Source organism: Balaenoptera physalus, assembly GCF_965194825.1.
Source record: "Balaenoptera physalus genome assembly, chromosome: 16".
Lineage (NCBI taxonomy): Eukaryota > Metazoa > Chordata > Mammalia > Artiodactyla > Balaenopteridae > Balaenoptera > Balaenoptera physalus.
The window spans coordinates 4227338-4245444 of NC_138898.1; the positions used below are offsets into that span (position 1 = coordinate 4227338).

Genomic DNA, 18107 nt, shown 5'->3' on the forward strand with positions numbered 1-18107 from the left:
GGCCGGCCGGCCCGCCCGGGGATTGGCAGCTGCGGTCCGGGCCGCGCGCCCCCATTGGCTCGCGGCGCCCGAGGGATTCTGCGACGAGACGGCAGAGGCCGTGCGGGGGGGCGGGGCGGGGCGGGAAAAGAGGCGGTGGGATTGGCAGGTCTGGAGCTCCGCCCCTTCCGCTTCTCAGGCCTGACCTTCCGGCAGCCGGCTCGCACGCTGAGCCGACCTTGACGGGTCCTCGCGATTCGGCCCGACGCGCCCCCTCTCGCGACATCATGGTGGCGTACTGGCGACAAGCTGGACTCAGGTAGGGCCGGGCGTCGGGAGGGGCGGACAGCTGGGGCGCGGGGAGGTCCGGGGCGAACCGGGGTCGGAGGTCACGCCGGGCGCGGCGGGGGTGGGGGTGGTCCCGGCGAGTGCGGCCCCAAGATGGCGGCCTGCGGACGGGGAGGCCGGGGTCACGGCCGTGGGATGCGGGCGCGCCGGGGCCGAGCACCTGCCCGCACCTGCCGGGGGCGCCGCCGAGCACCTGTGCGCCGCCGTGAACGCGCTCGACAAGTGCCGTGTCTTCCCGAGGATGGCGTTCTCGCCCGCGGGGCCTTTGTCCTTTGAGTTACACTCGGTTGACGTTCTAGAAGTAACAGAACCACATAAAACTTGAGAACTCGAAGGAGCGGAGAGAGGTCTCTGGAGGTAACCACGGTCACCATACCTGGCCGTTCCAGCATTAAGGTGGGGCCTTTTAGAATGGCACACCCATTTTTTTTTTTTTAATTAACTCCTGTTGCTCTCAGGTTTCCTTATCGGTAAAACGGGTGAAAGCCCTTGGTAAGGTGTAAAAAGCTCTGCCACAAGGTGAGTGGTGGCTCTTGGGAAGCCAAACTATGGAGCCCACTGGAGGACATGGCTTCTGGTGAAATGGAGACACCATGCATCTAGGTGTCACACCTGGTTTCTTTGCCCGTGCACCCAGTTGAGCTGCTCACCTGGCTCAGGTTAACACACCTTGTTACTTGACCAGATTAAGTAGCACCTCCTAGTAGTGACCGTCTGTGGGTGTGTGCCTGTGGGCAGCGCACGTGTGTGCTGACTTCCAAGGTCAAGCAGAGTTTTGTACAGTTGGAAGGATGATGGTCGCAGTCAGAGGGACCATGTATTAAGCACCTAGTACGAGACAGGTGGGGCAGTCCTGCTCTCCACACTTTGTCTTTCCTCCTCCCTACCACCAGTGGGGCAAATACTATTATCCTTCTGCTTTGTTCTATTGTTTTTACAGAGTAAATTAGCCCAAAAGAGGGAACAGCTTAAAATTCACCAGTTAGTAGGAGTGGAAGCAAGAATTGGAACTCCTACTTCTGGCCCAAAAAAACAAACCTGAAAAACATGAGGAAATAGTCGCAGCCCCCTCCCCTCTGTCCTTCTTGTTTTCAAAAAGTGTAAAAAGTGAGCTGACATGTTTTGGAAAATAAGATGTTGATGGGAGTCCATCTACCAAACAGGAAGCAGGCTGTTAGATATTTTGCTAGAATTGCTGATGTTCTATAAGGACTTCTCAGTTTAATTTAGAAACCTTCGTTGGGAAGTATTTTCAATGGCAGACCTGAGAAGCAGAATCCAGTATTCTCAGGAAAATCTTTAAATAATCAGAAGTAGAGCTGTTTTAATTCAAAATAGTTTTTTTTTCTCTTTTAATTATGTATACTTTACCTTGTAAGAATAATAGAAGAAAAAATTTTAAATAGAGAAGTGGAAAAAAAACACTCATATTATACCCTCTGTTAACATTTAGAACTGTTTATTGTGCTGTGGGATTTTTTTCTCTAATATATGCATCTTTTATTTCAAATTAATATGTATTAAAGAGAAAACACTGCAAAGAAGAAAAAGCAAAAATCACCTAATCCCAATTAAGACTTTGATACATTTCTTTCTGCACTTCTTTTTCTTTGTATAGATTCCTTTTGCATTAGTCATTTTTTTAAATTAGTTAATTAATTTGTTTATTTTTTTGGCCGTGTTGGGTCTTTGTTTCTGCGCACAGGCTTCTCATTGCGGTGGCTTCTCGTTGTGGAGCGCAGGCTCTGGGGCGCGTGGGCCTCAGTAGTTGTGGCTCGTGGGCTCTAGAGCGCAGGCTCAGTAGTTGCGGCGCACAGACTTAATTGCTCCGCGGCATGTGGGATCTTCCCAGACCAGGGCTCAAACTGAAGTCCCCTGCATTGGCAGGCGGATTCTTAACCACTGCACCACCAGGGAAGCCCTGCATTAGTACTTTTTAAGTTCAGTTCTACGATGATGTACAATCCAACGAAAATGAAAAGTATAGGAAGAAAAACAAAAGCACAGTCACACAGCCAGTCTGGCTGGATCATTGATAATTAGCTTTATATTGTCTCTCGTGTTCCTCCAGCTACATCCGATACTCCCAGATCTGTGCAAAAGCAGTGAGGGATGCACTGAAGACGGAATTCAAAGCAAACACCGAGAAGACTTCTGGCAGCAGCGTAAAAATTGTGAAAGTGAAAAAGGAATAATCTGTAAGTTGCTGGTGGATTTAGAGAAAGAGTTGCATCTTAAGTTTTTAGAGAGCTTTTAAAAATCAAAATAATTTTAGTTCTGCCTTCTGTCCGCATTTGGTCCATCAGCACATTTAGAAGTTAGTTAGTGAGATGATAATGGCAGGCATACAGGTTGTGGAAGCCCCATGGCATCATCAAATAATGTCATTTCGAGGCCCTGACAAGCGGAAGTAACTGCCACGTTGATTTTCAGTTCATTGAGCAGTGCTAGGTAGAAAGCCATCTTATTTTAATTAAACCTGTTTTCATGTGTCTGCACAAAATCAAATAATTCGGAGGATAAACTCCCCACTTTGTTATTGGAGTTATGTAACAGTTCAGGAGCATGAAAAATTACAGTTCTTTGAGTTTTTATTTCCCCCACATCTGCTAGCTAATGTTCTCACAAATCACTACTTCCCGAACATAGGGCTACAAGTACAGGCAAGGGTCCTGCTATTTTATCAAGCAATAAAATCAGCAGGACCCTGCAGTGAATACTGTTTTGCTAAATTTATGTTTTCAGAGTTTGGTTCATTTTACTTCTGATGTTGGCAATGCAAAGTAAGACAGTTTCGTACAGTTGATAAGTTCAGACTTTTGTGTTCCAAACTACTAAAGTGATTTGATCTCTAAACTGCTTTCTTGACATCATTATTTCGAAGATCAAGCGAGGCAAATTACCAGAAAAATGTTTTTCTGATTTAATTTTCTTGTTTAGCTTTAAAAAAGCTTCAGACCCGCAGTTTCAGGGAAATGTGATAAATAGTAATCCTTTGGCAGCTTGTGGTTATGAGCGATTTTACTTATTGGAACTGTCTTTCCAAAGCACTTTTCATTTTCATTTTGAATTAGTAAATATTTTATTACAAGTCTGGAGATGCGGTGTTGAGCCCTTTTTCTGGGGCTCTCTGTCTGATCTCATAATTCTGAGGAATGAGACCTGGTTTTAGGTTGGGTTATTTTGTTTTAACAACGAGCTAACTGAGAAAAATCACCCAGCTTCTGCCTGCAGCATGGCCGAGCCAGACTCGGCATCGAACTCCCTCCACCTTGTAATGTGCTTTGGGCCAGGAAGTAGTGTCCAGCTCCGGTAAGCACAGCAGTGACCATTCCCTATCCATCGTGCTGGGGACGCAGCCCCACCGCCGCAGCATGGGGGATTTAGCGTCTTTTAAAGGCAGAGTGTTTCTTTATTGCGGGGAGAGTGTTTGGTTTTACTTAGCAGGGAAGTGCCTCTTCGGCTAAGGCAGTGCATGTGAACCTGCACATTTTACAGCTGAGAGCCAGGGTTTATCACCAACCGAGTGAACTGGATCTGCAGTCATATTATACTGCTCATTATAAGGAAGTTACTTTGCCTATTCGTGTTGGATTTTTAAGAAAACATGAAGGACTGGCAACGTGCTATTTCTCTTTTCCTCCTAGACCCTGACTACAGCTTGAAATGCTGCATGTTCATGGTGAAGATGTGTGGGCACGTGTTATGGCAGATTGAAAACGCTCCCCCTTCGTGGAAAAAAAAAAAAAAACCTATCTTGTTCATAGATGGACAATGCCAATAAATTAAAGTACAGTTCACTCTTGCTGTTGGTTTTTGGTTTCTCTCGGACTTTTTCTGTTTGGGAACTACCACACAACTGCAGGATTATGATCATATGAACCAGGGCTTTTTAAAGGAGAACAGTGAATTCCCTGGCGGTCCAGTGGTTAGGACTCCGAGCTTCCACTGCACGGGGCACGGGTTCGATCCCTGGTCAGCGAACTAAGATCCTGCAAGACGCGCAGCTGAAAAAAAGAAAAAAAAGTTAAAGGGAGAACAGATATCATATCTAGTGACCAGAGGGATCCAGGAGACATTCTGAAAACGTCTCAAAAGAGAAAGTTCTCTTCTTCGTGACATAATTGACAGAATTGGGCACCGTCATTGAGGCTGTCTTGCCCCTTATCTTTGAATTGCAGACGTCATGTCAGAGCAGTGGGTTGGGGTCAGGGGTGGGGCGGGTTGTCTGCTGGCCTCGTCCTTCTGCGCAGGCAGGCGTATCCAGGGGGTGCCACTCTGCAGGCTGAGTGCGGATAATTGTGGAAAGCATAGATGAGAAGAAGAAATACTAAATTGTAGTATTCATTTTCCGTTCACTTCAAAGCTACCGAGAAGTACTATTGTTGAAATTCACTAAACACAAGATAACTTTTCACATTGTCTTATAAGTGAATCTTTATATTCTGGGAGCACTTCTCATAGGAAGTGAGGCAAAGCCACTCAGGAACTTGCTTACCGAGTTGATGGCCGAGCTGAGGTGAAAAGCTAAGCTTCTGGACTGCAGGTCTAGGGCGTGATCATTACAGCAGGTGCATGGTGTTTTCATGGTGATTCATTTACTTATTAAATATTTAGGGTTGAAGAATTGTTGCCAGTGGGGTGTTTTTCTCTTTCTTTGAAACTTGAAGGCACTTGGCGGTAAAACCCCAAAGTTTACAAAGTTGCAAAGTTAACTGTTTGATTTTTACCCACTTGTGGAGATAAGAGAATTACACTTGGACAGGAAATGTTGAAACACCGTTCAGCTTCTGCCCCAGGACAGGTTCTCAGCTTGGTACTTAAGCTAACAATAATTTATCACGGCCACTCCGCCATGCCAAGGATGAGTGCAAGAAAACGCCTTTGTTGTTGGCTTCTGGAGAGGACTTCCTGCCCTGGACACTTGACCTACAGGCTTTATCTCGTTCTTGGCATGGGGCACACGAGGAGGAGCTGCAGGGCTGGACAGAAGCAGCCTCCGAGCCCCTTGTGCCCCTGTGCCTCAGGCTGTTGTCCTGCTCTTTTGAAGTCAAGGCCCCTCAGTTGTCATGCTGCCGGTCCCCACAGTTAAGATACCAGGAGGCATCTTTCATTACAGGGACAGGACTAAATGGATCACAAGGCCGTGGGGCCTTTTTGGTAGCAGGCAAGTAAAGTAACTGATAGGCAAAGGGCTAAATTCTCTCCAGCCAAGTTAATTAGAGAGAAGTCAATTATTGGGGAGGCAAATGGGATAATTAGAGATGAGACTTAGGGACAGGGCTTGTGGTATGGAAAGGATTAAAAGTCAACTGAGTAAAGGACAGATTCACTGCTCAGTAAAGATTCTTTGAGGCTCTTTGTGATTAAAAAATCCTGAACCGATACTGTGATGCACTGCCTCATGCCCTGCTGGGAGCTGGCAGGACCACTGTGTCCGGATTACCAGGGGGCCCTGATCAGATCTTGTTGCGGGTATTTCACTAACCACCTGAGTGATTTGTGAGGGATTCAGTCTCTTCACTCAAGCAGTGTTCTTGTGTGTGAAGTGAAGGAATCGGACAAGCTCTAAAATTCGGATTCTACCGTCTTGGTCTCCGAGAGACCAATGTCGCTGTAGCAACCGTACAGCTAAAGGAATAGGCTCTTCAAAATCAAAGGGGACAGATTTCTTTTGGTTTCTAGTGTTTTTTTGGTTTTTTTTTTTTTAATCTATTTCTACCATACGAAAGAGTAGGATGGTGAGATGCATTCTGAAAATATTTTTAACTACTCACATTAATCAGTCTGGACGGTTAGAATTCCAAGAAAAGGAATTTATTTAGTCAGAAATAAAGCAATTTAGCCATTTAAAATTGCATTTCTTTTTATTTTAATGATTACTGTTGAGCAAACAAAAATCTTTACAGTAATATAAATTAGCAGGGTTTTTTTTTTTAATTTAGATCTTTGTCCTTTCTTGTATCTATTTAATTACCTTTTTAGATTTGAGAAAGTGAAAAAAAGTGCTAGAGGAATCATGTGTGTAAATTCTTATGTAATCACAGGTTATAAGTCTTTTTAGCATCTAAGGAAGTTATGAACTTCAAACTAGGAGTAGTTTAGGTGCAGTTCCTTAAATCTACTTTTAAATCTACTTTTGTTTTTAGTGCTTTTTGAACCACAAGTAGAAAGTATTTGATTTTTTTTTTTTTTTTTGTAATTCTGGAAATAGAAGACTTGTCACGATACCAACAGTGAGACTTAATTTTCTCTTGGTACATGTTTTAGTTACTTCCTCATGAGACATACATGAAAAGAGTGAAGTTTCTCAAAATGAGCTGCTGTCACCCATTCACCGGCTACCTCATTACTGCAGATTACAGAGCAAATCCAGTTGCCTGCAAGTAAATATTTCCTCCTGTTACCAGCTACCCATGGATCAAATAGGACAGCTCCGTGGTAATTCTAGAAGGCCATTAAAACCCTTACGGCGCCGGCAGGGATGGTAGTGCTGTATGTCAGGAACAGGTAAACTGTAATTAAGAAGTTATGGATGATCTGATTACGCTTTTGCGTATCTGGTCCTATTGTAATGTGAGCAGATTAAAATCATGTAATGGTTAAAGCTGCATCATCATGCAAACATTTATGGCAACTGCTGCAAATTAATTTGAACTGTAGAAGTTCCCTAATGAGACGATGTCCTCCGTAACCGCAAAGGACAGCGCAGCCACCGCTGCTCAATTCCTCCGTTTGAATGGTTGCCGAGCGCGCCTGTGCCCTTTTAAAGAACAGAGCAGCTATAGAGAGCTTTCAGGAGGTGATCGCCGCATGAAAGTGAAATGGGCATTTCGAAATAGCCTTTACAAGGAAAACCAAAGATGATGATTAATGAATTCCCAGAATCAAACATTAATAAGAAACTTAAAAGTATGTAAATACACGTATGTTAAAAGTTAGCTCTTCAGACATAAAGATCAGAGGATTGGAGTTGTCGAGTTTTGCTTGTCGTTTTTTGGTTTTTGGTTTTTATTTTTTTGCCCGGGTATTCGAGGGAAGGAATGCCACTCTCCTTTCCTCCCTTTTGCCCTTTGCAGTTGGTACGTTGAAACATACACACGGTCTCCACAATTTACTAGTGGACGCTGAAGCCCATTTACCTCTGCGAACCTCCCGCACACCAAGCAGTCACCTGGCTTTTCTGGAGGCCGGCAGGTGTGAGCAGGTGGGCTGCGGGCAGCGAGTTAAGAGAGAACCTGCAGGAAGAGCCTTAGCAGCCCGGGATGCCAAGTACAGATCCCGGGACGCTTACCAGCGTAGCTACAGCGTTTACAATTTAACCTCAACTGCAGTGGCTCCCCACGCGTGCACGTGTGGAGCCCTGATGCCTGGCGTGGTGCTAGGCATACAGCAAATAGCCAATCCAGATCTTTAAACAGAGGGAGCGCTTTACCATAAATTCACCTGGCTATTAAAAAGAAGCGACTAGAGTGGGCAGGCAATATGAAGCCCTTCAAGGTTAGTCGGTGCCAGTAGAAGACCCTACTGCCCACGAGTACTGCCCCACCCGCGCAGTCCTGTGTCGAAGCTAATACTGGGTGGCTGCGTGTGGCTCGCGGTGCTGCGGTGCGGAACCGGCCGGGGCCGGCCGCGGGGACTCACTCCTCCTAGGTGAGAACACTGGACTTGACCCCACGCCGCGGCCGGCCCCGCACAGCTTCTCTCGTGGTTAATGCCCCTTATCTCCTGGTTCCGTTTCTGCCTCCCCCCCGACCTCCTCCTTCCCCTCCGGAACTGCCTCGGCATCTTGAAGCTGTTGGTACTCGGACACCAAATCCTGGATGTTACTCTCGGCTTCGGCAAATTCATTGATGTCCATCCCCTCGCCCGTGTACCAGTGCACGAAGGCCTTTCTCTTGAACATGGCCGAGAAGTGCTCGGAGATCCTGCCGAAGAGCTCCTGGATGGCCGTGCTGTTGCCGATGAAGGTGGCCGCCATGCTCAGCCCGCGGGGCGGGATGTCGCACACGGCCACCTTGACGTTGTTGGGGATCCACTCCACGAAGCAGCTGCTGCTTCTGGTCTGCACGGCGAGCAGCTGCGCGTCCACCTCCTTGGTGGACATCCTCCCCCGGAAGATGCAGGCCACGGTCAGGTAGCGGCCGCGGCGGGGGTCGCAGGCGGCCATGGTGTTGCGGGCGTCGAACATCTGCTGGGTGAGCTCGGCCACTGAGAGCGCGCGGTACTGCTGGCTGCCCTGGGCCGTGAGCGGCGCGAAGCCGGGCATGAAGAAGTGCAGGCGCGGGAAGGGCACCATGTTCACGGCCAGCTTGCGCAGGTCGGCGTTGAGCTGGCCCGGGAAGCGCAGCGACGTGGTGACGCCGCTCATGGTCAGGGACACCAGGTGGTTGAGGTCGCCGTAGGTGGGCGTGGCCAGCCGGAGGGTGCGGAAGCAGATGTCATAGAGGGCCTCGTTGTCGATGCAGAAGCAGGCGTCCGAGTTCTGCAGGAGCTGGTGGAGGGACAGCACGGCGTTGTAGGGCTCCACCACCGTGTCCGACACCTTGGGCGAGGGCATCACGCTGAAGGAGTTGAGGATGCGGTCGGGGTACTCCTCGCGGATCTTGCCCAGGAGCAGCGTGCCCATCCCCGAGCCCGTGCCCCCGCCCAGCGAGTGCACGAGCTGGAAGCCCTGCAGGCAGTCGCAGCCCTCGGCCTCGGCGCGCACCGCGTCCAGCGCGCTCTCCACCAGCTCGGCCCCCTCCGTGTAGTGGCCCTTGGCCCAGTTGTTGCCGGCCCCAGAGTTACCTGCGGCACAAGGGACTCGGTTAGCCCGCCGGGGTCGGGGGAAGGGTGTTGGCAGCAACACACAAGGAGGCGCTCCTCTCTTCCCGCTGGAACCTTCCAGGAAAACCTACCGTGGACAAAGCTGTCCGGTTGGAAGAGGGCCCCCAGTCGGCTGGATCGGATGCTGTCCATGGTTCCAGGTTCCAGGTCCACCAAGACTGCTCGGGGCACGTATTTCTTACCTGCGTGGAAAAATAGGAAGAAGTCAGCCAACTGCTGTTTTTCTAAAGGTTAATGTTGCATCAGAGTAGACCCTTGTGACACGGGTCCAGAAGAAAAAAGCCCTCCTAGAAGGTGTCTTTGGTAGAAAGACTGGAAATCATATCTTGGACTGCAACAAAATTCACACAAATCTGTAGAATGCTGCAGAAGTAACTTTTTCCATCGTTGTCCGTTTTGTTTGTTGTCTTGCCAATGACAGGGATTTTGTTCCTATTCGAAATGATTCTACTTTTTATTTAAAAACCAGAAAGGGAGAATTCCCCAGTGATCCAGTGGTTAGGACTACCGCGCTCTCACTGCCGAGGGCACGCGTTCAATCCCTGGTCGGGGGACTAAGATCCCACAAGCTGCGCAGCACAGCTGAAATAAAATGTTTTAAAAATTAAAAAATAAATTAATTCATTAAATAAAATAAAACCCAGAAAGGAAGGCCGGGGCCTAAACTGCTTGTGTTGAGAGTGTGCCCCCCTCCAGTGACCAGAGACCAGTGACCCTCCAGTGGGCAGTCCTGCCCTCGGTCACTCGGGACGTCCCCCGTCTGGCGTTCTGGTCTCGCGGGACCTCCTCTCTTTGCCGCATCCCTGGGGCTGGTGACGGGGGCTGACAGTGAGGGCCTACCATGGGCCTCGTTGTAGTACACGCTGACCCTCTCCAGCTGCAGGGCGCTCTCCCCGCGGTAGCTTCCGGTCCAGTCGATCCCATGCTCCTCGCCAATCACCTCCCAGAACTGAAAGCAGAAGGAGGGGAGGTCAGTGTCCAGAGGGACCCCGACGAGCGCCAGGTCGGCGACAGCGCATTGAGCAGAAAGACAGGAAGTGAGGGCTCCTGGGCCTGCTTCCCTCCCCAGCATGATCTCGGGGGCCCTTTCCCTAACTGCCCACCCCATGGCGTAACGTACTCCTTACCTCTGCTCACCATGAAGTGAAGACTGAGTTTTATGTCAACCTGAACTGCTTCAATAAAAATGTCAACACATAAAATATTAAATTGGATTTTGCTCCTATTAAATGCAGGCCCTTGTGTACATTAATGCTGTCCTTTTAGAATTTCACATCAGAAGCGTATCTCTAGTTTGGCCTTACGGTGCTTGCAGCTAGTAAAGTATAGATCCCACTACATGAAAATAAACTGAATTCTTATCTGATTTCACAGTAATATCTCATTTCACTTTGCAGATTTATTTTCATGCAGTTTTCCCAAAAGCCCATCACTAAGACACCTATGCAGGCTTTTAAACTGTGTGCATTTGGGTGGTCAGGTATGCACTCAATTCAGAATTATGCATAGCTGTTCTCTTGTAACTATCTGAAACATACTACACTTTCAATCACATTACAGTGTTTATTAATATAGGTAGGTGCCAAGCTCTTTATATGGAATGGAAACAGGTACTGAGATAACCCCTTTTCATTACCCTGAAGGAGCACCTAGTAAAGTGCAATGAAAATACATTCATTTATGTTAAAATCCCCAAGGGTGTTTTCCCAGCCACATCTTGTAAATGATGGCTCTGATGTGGCCTTGGTCTTATGAACAAGATTACTTTATAGTAAATTATCAGCACTCTTCAGGGTGTGGGAAAAGAAAGAAATTTAAGTTCTCTCACACCACAAATTAAATGTGTCTTAAAGTTCTTATGGCCCCAAATAATAAGTAGTTGCTGGGATCTGGATTCAGAGCTGAGACCCTGTCTAGACCCTCCACTCCCTCCTGGGGTCCTTTCTCCATCTTATCTTCCAACTTCAGAGCAGTTGGGGCCCATGCCTCCCACTTCTCTGTGTGTTTTAGTTTTGAACGTCTTATCACTCGGCAAGGAAGGATGACAACTCCTTTGCAAGCAGTCATTTTCTTTGCCCCAGGTTTTAAACACCTGTATTAAAAGACTTTCATTTTTTCATAGCTGCACTAGTTCCAATAGCCAAAAGTCGGAAACAATCCAAGTGGCCATTGACAGATGACTGGATAAACAGAAGGCAGTCTCTTTATAGGGTGGACTATTATTCAGCCTTAAAAAGGAAGGAAGTTCTGACACAGGCTACAACAGGGATGGACACTGAGAACACGATGCTGAGTGAAATAAGCCACTCACAGAAGGACAAACACTGTTACATGAGACACCAAGAGCTGTCAAATTCATAGAGACAGAAAGTAGAATAGCGGCTGCCAGGGGCAGGGGGAGGGGAAATGGGGAGTTAGTGTTTCATGGTACCGAGTTTCAGTTTTGCAAGAAGAAAAGCATTTTGGAGATTGGAGGCACGACAGTGTGAATATACTTAACATTACTGAACTGTACACTTAAACATGGTTACGATGGTAAATTTTATACCATTTTATCACATTTAAATTTTTTAAAGTTTTAATGCAATTAAATTTTTAATGCAATTCGTACTAGTAAAAGTAATTTCAAAATAGCAAAGAGATAGTTGTTATATAGTAGAACTGATCATCTTAAAATTAGGGTTGGAGACCTTGGGCTCTGGCATCTGTTTTTTAGCATTGGCCAACAGTACCAGGTATTTTTTTAGAAAAATTTAAGGGGGAAGGAGAAAAACTTTTATATTCCAGAGGATATATTTTAATTATTTCTGCTGCTGGACCCAAAAAACTTTTAGGTTTACCTCTTTCATTTTCTGTTGCATTCGAAATAAAATAGTAGTTGATCTTTTTTAACTTTATAACATAAACATGGGAGGGAGGGAAAGATATCTTAGTGATACGATGTAAAAATTTTCCCAAGAAACTTTGGAAAACTGTTTTGAGACAACTTACTGGTTTTAGATATGAAAAGTTCATTGCTAAGGTGATCAAAGTAAAAATAGTTGACAGGTGTATTATACACATGTAACTGTCAACAAAATTAACATGAATTAAATTAACCCTTTAAGCCTTTACTATTTCCTGGGTCTCTTGAACTACCGGTGTCGTTTAGTAAGTCAGATACCCGGCAAGCGCCTCTATCTGCTGGGCTCCCGGTCCTCCCTGCTAACTTAGGGGGTTTTTCTGAGTTGGCTGCACTGTGGATCACGGAAAGGCCAGCACTAGTCATAGAACTTTCCTTACCTTGGCTCCGATCTGGTTGCCACACTGGCCGATCTGAATGTGTACGATCTCACGCATCCTTGCTTTGTGCCCAAGGGCAAGATCTTCACAGGGTCCCCAGTCTCTGGGAGAGCCGCCCGTCACCGCTGTGAGCCCCACACAGCTCTGGTCATCGCAGCAATGGGACCAGCTGACCAGGCTACCTCCCAGTGTGACCCGAGGGTGTGTCCAGCCCAGAGGCCCAACCCCAGCCCTCCCCCTATCGTCCTTGTGGAGGGGGAGTTTTTTCCTCTCCCAACACGGAATATTGCCCGGTCATTTCCTAGAGTTCAAGACCAAAGGCTGCCATTGTGCAAGGTGCGTGGAAGTCTGGCACCAGGCCTAGGCCTTCCATGGTGGACTCTGGGCCCCAGCGCTGGCTCCGGGCCCCAAGTTGGTGAGGCTCCTAGCTTACTGGGGTGACCAGGACCACCTCCAGAGAACCTTCCCATCCAAGCCAGTTGTATTATTAGAAATCCTGTTGTCTAAACGCATCGCTTGACAGATGAGGGCACGAATCCCAGAGCATGAAGTGGCTTCACCACAGTCATACATACAACCACTAAGACGTCTCCCCACCCTCCCTCAAGAACCTGCCATGGCTCCCTCGCCTGCAGCCGTGCTTCGTCTGAAAGCCACTGGTGGCGCTGAGGTGACTGTCAGGGGAACCCGGGTGGACAGTTTTTACGTTGTATACTTGGATGTTAATAGAAAAAATGACTAATATGTGTAGTAGTAAAATGATAATAAGAGAAAGTTTGCTTTTTGAACTTGGCCAAATTTGTCTGGGTGACATGGGATTCTTGGGAGTTTGGGAAACCGCAGTCAAGACGTAGAATCTAAACTCCCTGGCTTGGGACTTCCCTGGCGGTCCGGTGGTTAAGACTCCACGCTTCCAATGCAGGGGATGTGGGTCTGATCACTGGTGTGGGAACCAAGATTTCACATGCCGCAAGGTGTGGCCAAAAAAGTAAAAAAAAAAAAATTAAAACTTAAAAAAAAACTTCTAAAAAATAAATAAAATATACTCCCCGGCTTGCCATCAAAGCCTTTGCTAACCTGGCCCCAAGCTTCCTTCCCAGCACCGCCTCCAAACTCTGGTCCTGAGAAAGCCTGTATGGTGACGGTTCTGGAAGACACCTCCCTCGACGCTGGGCCGTCGGGTTCTCAGCCCACGACTGCTCTCGCCCAGCCCAGTGTTCACACTGGCATTCACGAGCCCCTCCCTGACATGCCAAGGCCACTGTTCATGCAGAGGCTGCAGCTGCTCTGTCGGGCCTTCTGCCCAGACCAGGGCCTGGCTGCCCCCTCGCCCCCCAGCTCTGTGCTTTGTTGCCCCTTTGCTCTTGTCACGGGGGGCTCACTGTTTGCCGTTGGGTCCTTTACCAGACGATGAAGTCCCCTAGACCCAAACGGACTCCCAGCCACACCTCCCTGACGCCCAGCAAGGGCTGGCCACACAGGAGGTGCTCAGCCCAGGGCTCCCAGCAAACCACGCCCACCAGCAGCCCCCCACCCATCACCTCTCACCCCGCACGCCCCAGCCTGACTGTCAACTCCTAAACCCCGTGCCTTTCTACAGGCCTCTGGGGGCCCACGACGTGAGGTCAGTGACATGGGCAGGGAAGTTACTGCCAAAGGACTTTCTGGGGAAGATAGCCTCTAGTACTCCCAGGAGTTCAACCGCAGAGCAAAGACCTGAGCTGAACACTGGGAGGGAAGCCCACAGGTGGGGAAGAAGGACTTTGTCCCGCGGAGTCAGCAGCAGGACCTCTCCTGTCCGTTGTCTGGTGACCTCACCGGCCACGTGCCGACTAAGAGCCCCGTGTGACCCTGGGTCAGGTCCTGGACCAGAGGAGGAGTTGCTGTAAGGGACACGCCTGGGACAATTGTGGACATTTGAATACAGACTGTGTAGATTGGATAATAACCGTGTAGCCACGTTATAATCTCTGAAATCCATCTTAGCCCAGGGGCTACGCAAATGCAAATCCTTGTTTTCAGGAGATATTGCCAGGTATTCAAGGTCACCGTGCAACTTTCTCTGAAACAGCTGGGCAGCAATAACAACGTGATACATGGAGAGAGAGGTTAAGCAAACGTGGGGAGATGTTAACAATGGGTGAATCTTTGCAAACTGAGAACAAGGTGAGGACTCTGGCAACATTTCTTAGTTTGGACATTTCTTTCTACTCAAAGCTGAATGACCGCATGATCCACAGCTGCTTCAGGTCCAAACTCGGCCTCTCCCCAAGGTAAAGAGGGGACGAGGAGGCCGGGTAAATCCAAGAGGAAGAAATCTGCATGTGCTTAGCAGTATTTTTCACAAATTAAAAAATATGCAGAGGGGAGGGATAAATTCGGAGGTTAGGGTTAACAGATAGACACCACTATATATAAAATAGATATCCAACAAGGACCTCCTGTAGAGCACAGGGAACCATACTCAATATTTCATAATAACCTATAAGGGAAAAGAATCTGAAAAAGAAAAGTATATATATATATGCATATATATAGTGCTGCACACCTGAAACTAACACAATATTGTAAATCAACTATACTTCAATTAAAGAAAATATATGCATATACATACACAGAATGAACCTTTCGGTTTCCAAGGAAGTCACCCCCCCGGTGCCTTCACCCCTTCCTCTTCCCTCTGTGTCCCCACCTGCCCAGCCCGCCCTCCCCTGCCCAGCAGACTCCGAGGCTGGAGCAGGAGATCAGACCCTGGGGGGTCAGGGACACCCCCCCCCCCCTTTTGGCGGCCCCAGAGCTTTAGTGGCAGTTTCCACATAAGGTCGTGTTTGCTCATTACTTATACTCCTGCCTTATCTCCTCACCAGCACGGGAGCTGCTGTGTCATTTCACCTTTAAGTCCCCAAAGTGCCTGATACATAACAGGGCCTCAGTCAATGTTTGTTGAGTGCAGACCAACAGCTGGGCGAGTTTGAGCAGCCCTGCTCAGAAGGGCGAGTTTTCTTAGAGCCAAGAACGTATTTATTCTCGAGTGTGCCCTAATAGGTGGGGCTCGGTGCCGAGGGCTCTTTCCTCCGTCCCCTAAGAGGTGGTCCAGGCTGAAAGCGTAAACTGTTCCAAAGAACAAGGAGGTCAGGATCGAACGTGGAGTCAGCACACGAGCTATTTTGGGACACTGCAGGACACGGTGGGGGGCAGAACTGCTGGGGGGGCCCAGGGGCTGGCCTGAGGGACACCCTTGATCTCCATGTGTTCACTGCATGCCAGAGGAGCAGGGTCCGGCGGGCTGGGCATGCCAGCCTCCACCCTGGAGCACACCTCTCTTGGTCACCTCAGTTTGCCAGGTTTCCAGATGAGCGCTTAAAAGGTTTTTCTGTTAATGGGGCAGCTGGCAAAAAGGGGGAAGAAGAGGAACCCTGTTTGCTTTGATTCCGGCGCGGCCAGCAGTGTTTACTCAGCCTGGGCGGCATGTGCTAAGCTGGGGATGCTGCCAGGGGCGGGGGTTGGGGGTAGGGGGCGGATGCCAGTCAGGGAGGCTGCGCCTCAGCAGGGCCCACCTCTCCCCAGACCTGAGCCGTCTCAGCTGGAAAGCGAGACGACGGTCCCGAGGCCCAGGTCTGCATTGAGGACTGAGCAGCCCTCAACACCCCTGGGCGGGCAGTGTTTTCCAAGTCAGCTTCACAGGATGGAAGGTGGCGATGCAGCTGACTGCGTAGACGCACCAGCACCCTGGGTACTGAGCACCTACTATGTATCTGGCCTAAGCTAGCTGTGGGCACACAGAGCCCTCCATCTGGATTTAACACGTCCGGGTAGCACAGAGTGGCCGGACACGCAGCAGGTCTGACACCAGCCTGTCTCTGCTCCTCTGTCCTTATTCATGAAGGTACCTGCTCCCTGGGGAATGTGCGCCTCTCTGGCTGCCAGGTTAGCGAGAGCCAGTGAGGAGGTGATGACACAGTGCCTTTTTCAGTCCCCGAGAATTGGCCCCTTCCCGCCACACAGGTGAACGTGGGCCCTCGGGAGACCCAAGGTCTGCTCTCCTGTCAGGCTGAAGGTGACCCCTTGCCCTGAAGCACAGCAAGTGATTAAAAGTGGCCATCTGTGATGAATGACAAAATCATCTCCCCTGAGAAGGGCTGTGACAAAGGCAGGTGATGGTGACAGACCCTGAGCAGAGCTTCAGCGGGGCAGAGGGCAGGAGCGAAACTGCCCTGTGTACGGGGGGAGACCCCACTCGCCCAAGGACACTGAAATGATTAGGAACCAGCGGCCAGCCCTTCGTCGCGAGGAGCAGTCCTCAAGAAGATGGGGTGGCAGCAAGCCCCTTCCTGGATGACACTCGGGTCTATTATGGGAACAGGACCAAGACGATAAGGAAAACCAAGTGTCATCCAGAAACGCCACATCGGCTGCTGCCAGACTTCCCCTGGAGATGACCCCGGTGGTCAGATGGGGTTCCCCCAGCCCTGCATTCGGCAAATGAATGATTAGGAGAAACACAAAGTTCTCGGAGAATTCATTGATTTCATCCGCCCCTGATCTTCCACTTCTTAGTGCATCATACTTCCTTGCATAACTTAGAGAAGACTGGTGAATTATAGTGTTTGCTTGTGATTCAGAGGTAGAAATTTTTCCAAATGTCTTAGCAAGAAAATGACATCTGAGGGGCCATTAGGAGTGACTCAGCCGGGTGTGGGCAGATCATCAGATGAACTGAGTTCCACTTGCTTGTACTCCGCTTCGTCGTGCGTTCTCTTACTGTGAAAGAAAGTTCGGGGAGGATGAATAAGTAACTGCAAGAAGAAAGGGACTAACTAAAAAACTAGTCAGTGTTTTTCACTAAGCCAGGCTGCCCAGGTCCACGGAGGAGTCTGAGACCTTCTCCCCCTCGGGTGCCCCACGCCGACGGCGCCCCATCCCTCTCCAGCTTCCAAGCCCAGGGTGGGAACAATGTGCCATCTCTTTGGGTACATTGAGAATCAGCGTCCTGGGCTGTGGCATCTCTGACTTGCAGGAGGAAACACACACACACACACACACACACACTTCCCGTGAGTTGCCGTGATTCTGACGGTGTATGGAGACGTTAACCTTCTCGGTTGTATCTCTCCCATCTCTCAAGGTGTGCAGCTCCCGATTCACAATGTTCAGTGGCAGAAAGAGAGATAAGCATAACATGTGAAATCAAACACAAATATATACTTCTTCCAGCCCCCTGTTTGTCCAAGAAATCTCCATTTTGTCTGTCTCAGAAATCCACTCGTTTATCCAACAAATATTGGCTGAGTACTGTTTGGGGGGCTCGAGGGACCTCGGCGAAGTAGGAAATCCCCTCCAGGAATGAGAGACACACCTGCCGAGTTCCCTCTCTCTGGCCGTTACCAAGTTCTCTGCCACCATCTCTCTTGATACCTCTTTTAGCCCACCTCTGGGCAAGGGGATGGTTCCTCTCCATCTGGTAGAAGAGACTAAGGCTTGGAGACGGACCCGACAGCTCAAGTCCCAGGATGACGCGGCAGAACCAGAGGTGGGTCGCAGGTCTGCCGACCTCCACATCTAGGGATGATTCCAGGTGTCAAGAGGCGGGCCGGCCAGACAGCCTCCGGCTGGGCCTTCCTCCTCACCTCTGGTCCATAACTGGGTCCTGCCAGCCCTGCCGCCCAGAC

The 18107-nt window shown here is 49.1% G+C and overlaps 2 protein-coding genes across 2 annotated transcripts; one reads left to right on the forward strand and one right to left on the reverse strand.

Moving 5' to 3' along the window:
• Nucleotides 1-139: 139 nt before the first annotated feature.
• On the forward strand, nucleotides 140-4132 carry ATP5F1E (ATP synthase F1 subunit epsilon). The gene is made up of 3 exons (XM_082430775.1): nucleotides 140-298; nucleotides 2399-2525; nucleotides 3975-4132. The coding sequence occupies exons 1-2, from the start codon at nucleotides 267-269 to the stop codon at nucleotides 2520-2522; spliced, it is 156 nt and encodes a 51-aa protein (XP_082286901.1). The 5' UTR covers nucleotides 140-266; the 3' UTR covers nucleotides 2523-2525; nucleotides 3975-4132.
• On the reverse strand, nucleotides 3995-15071 carry TUBB1 (tubulin beta 1 class VI). The gene is made up of 4 exons (XM_082430776.1): nucleotides 12439-15071; nucleotides 9997-10105; nucleotides 9228-9338; nucleotides 3995-9117 (listed from the first exon to the last, which is right to left on the reverse strand). The coding sequence occupies exons 1-4, from the start codon at nucleotides 12493-12495 to the stop codon at nucleotides 8039-8041; spliced, it is 1356 nt and encodes a 451-aa protein (XP_082286902.1). The 5' UTR covers nucleotides 12496-15071; the 3' UTR covers nucleotides 3995-8038.
• Between the last annotated feature and the right edge of the window lie 3036 nt (nucleotides 15072-18107).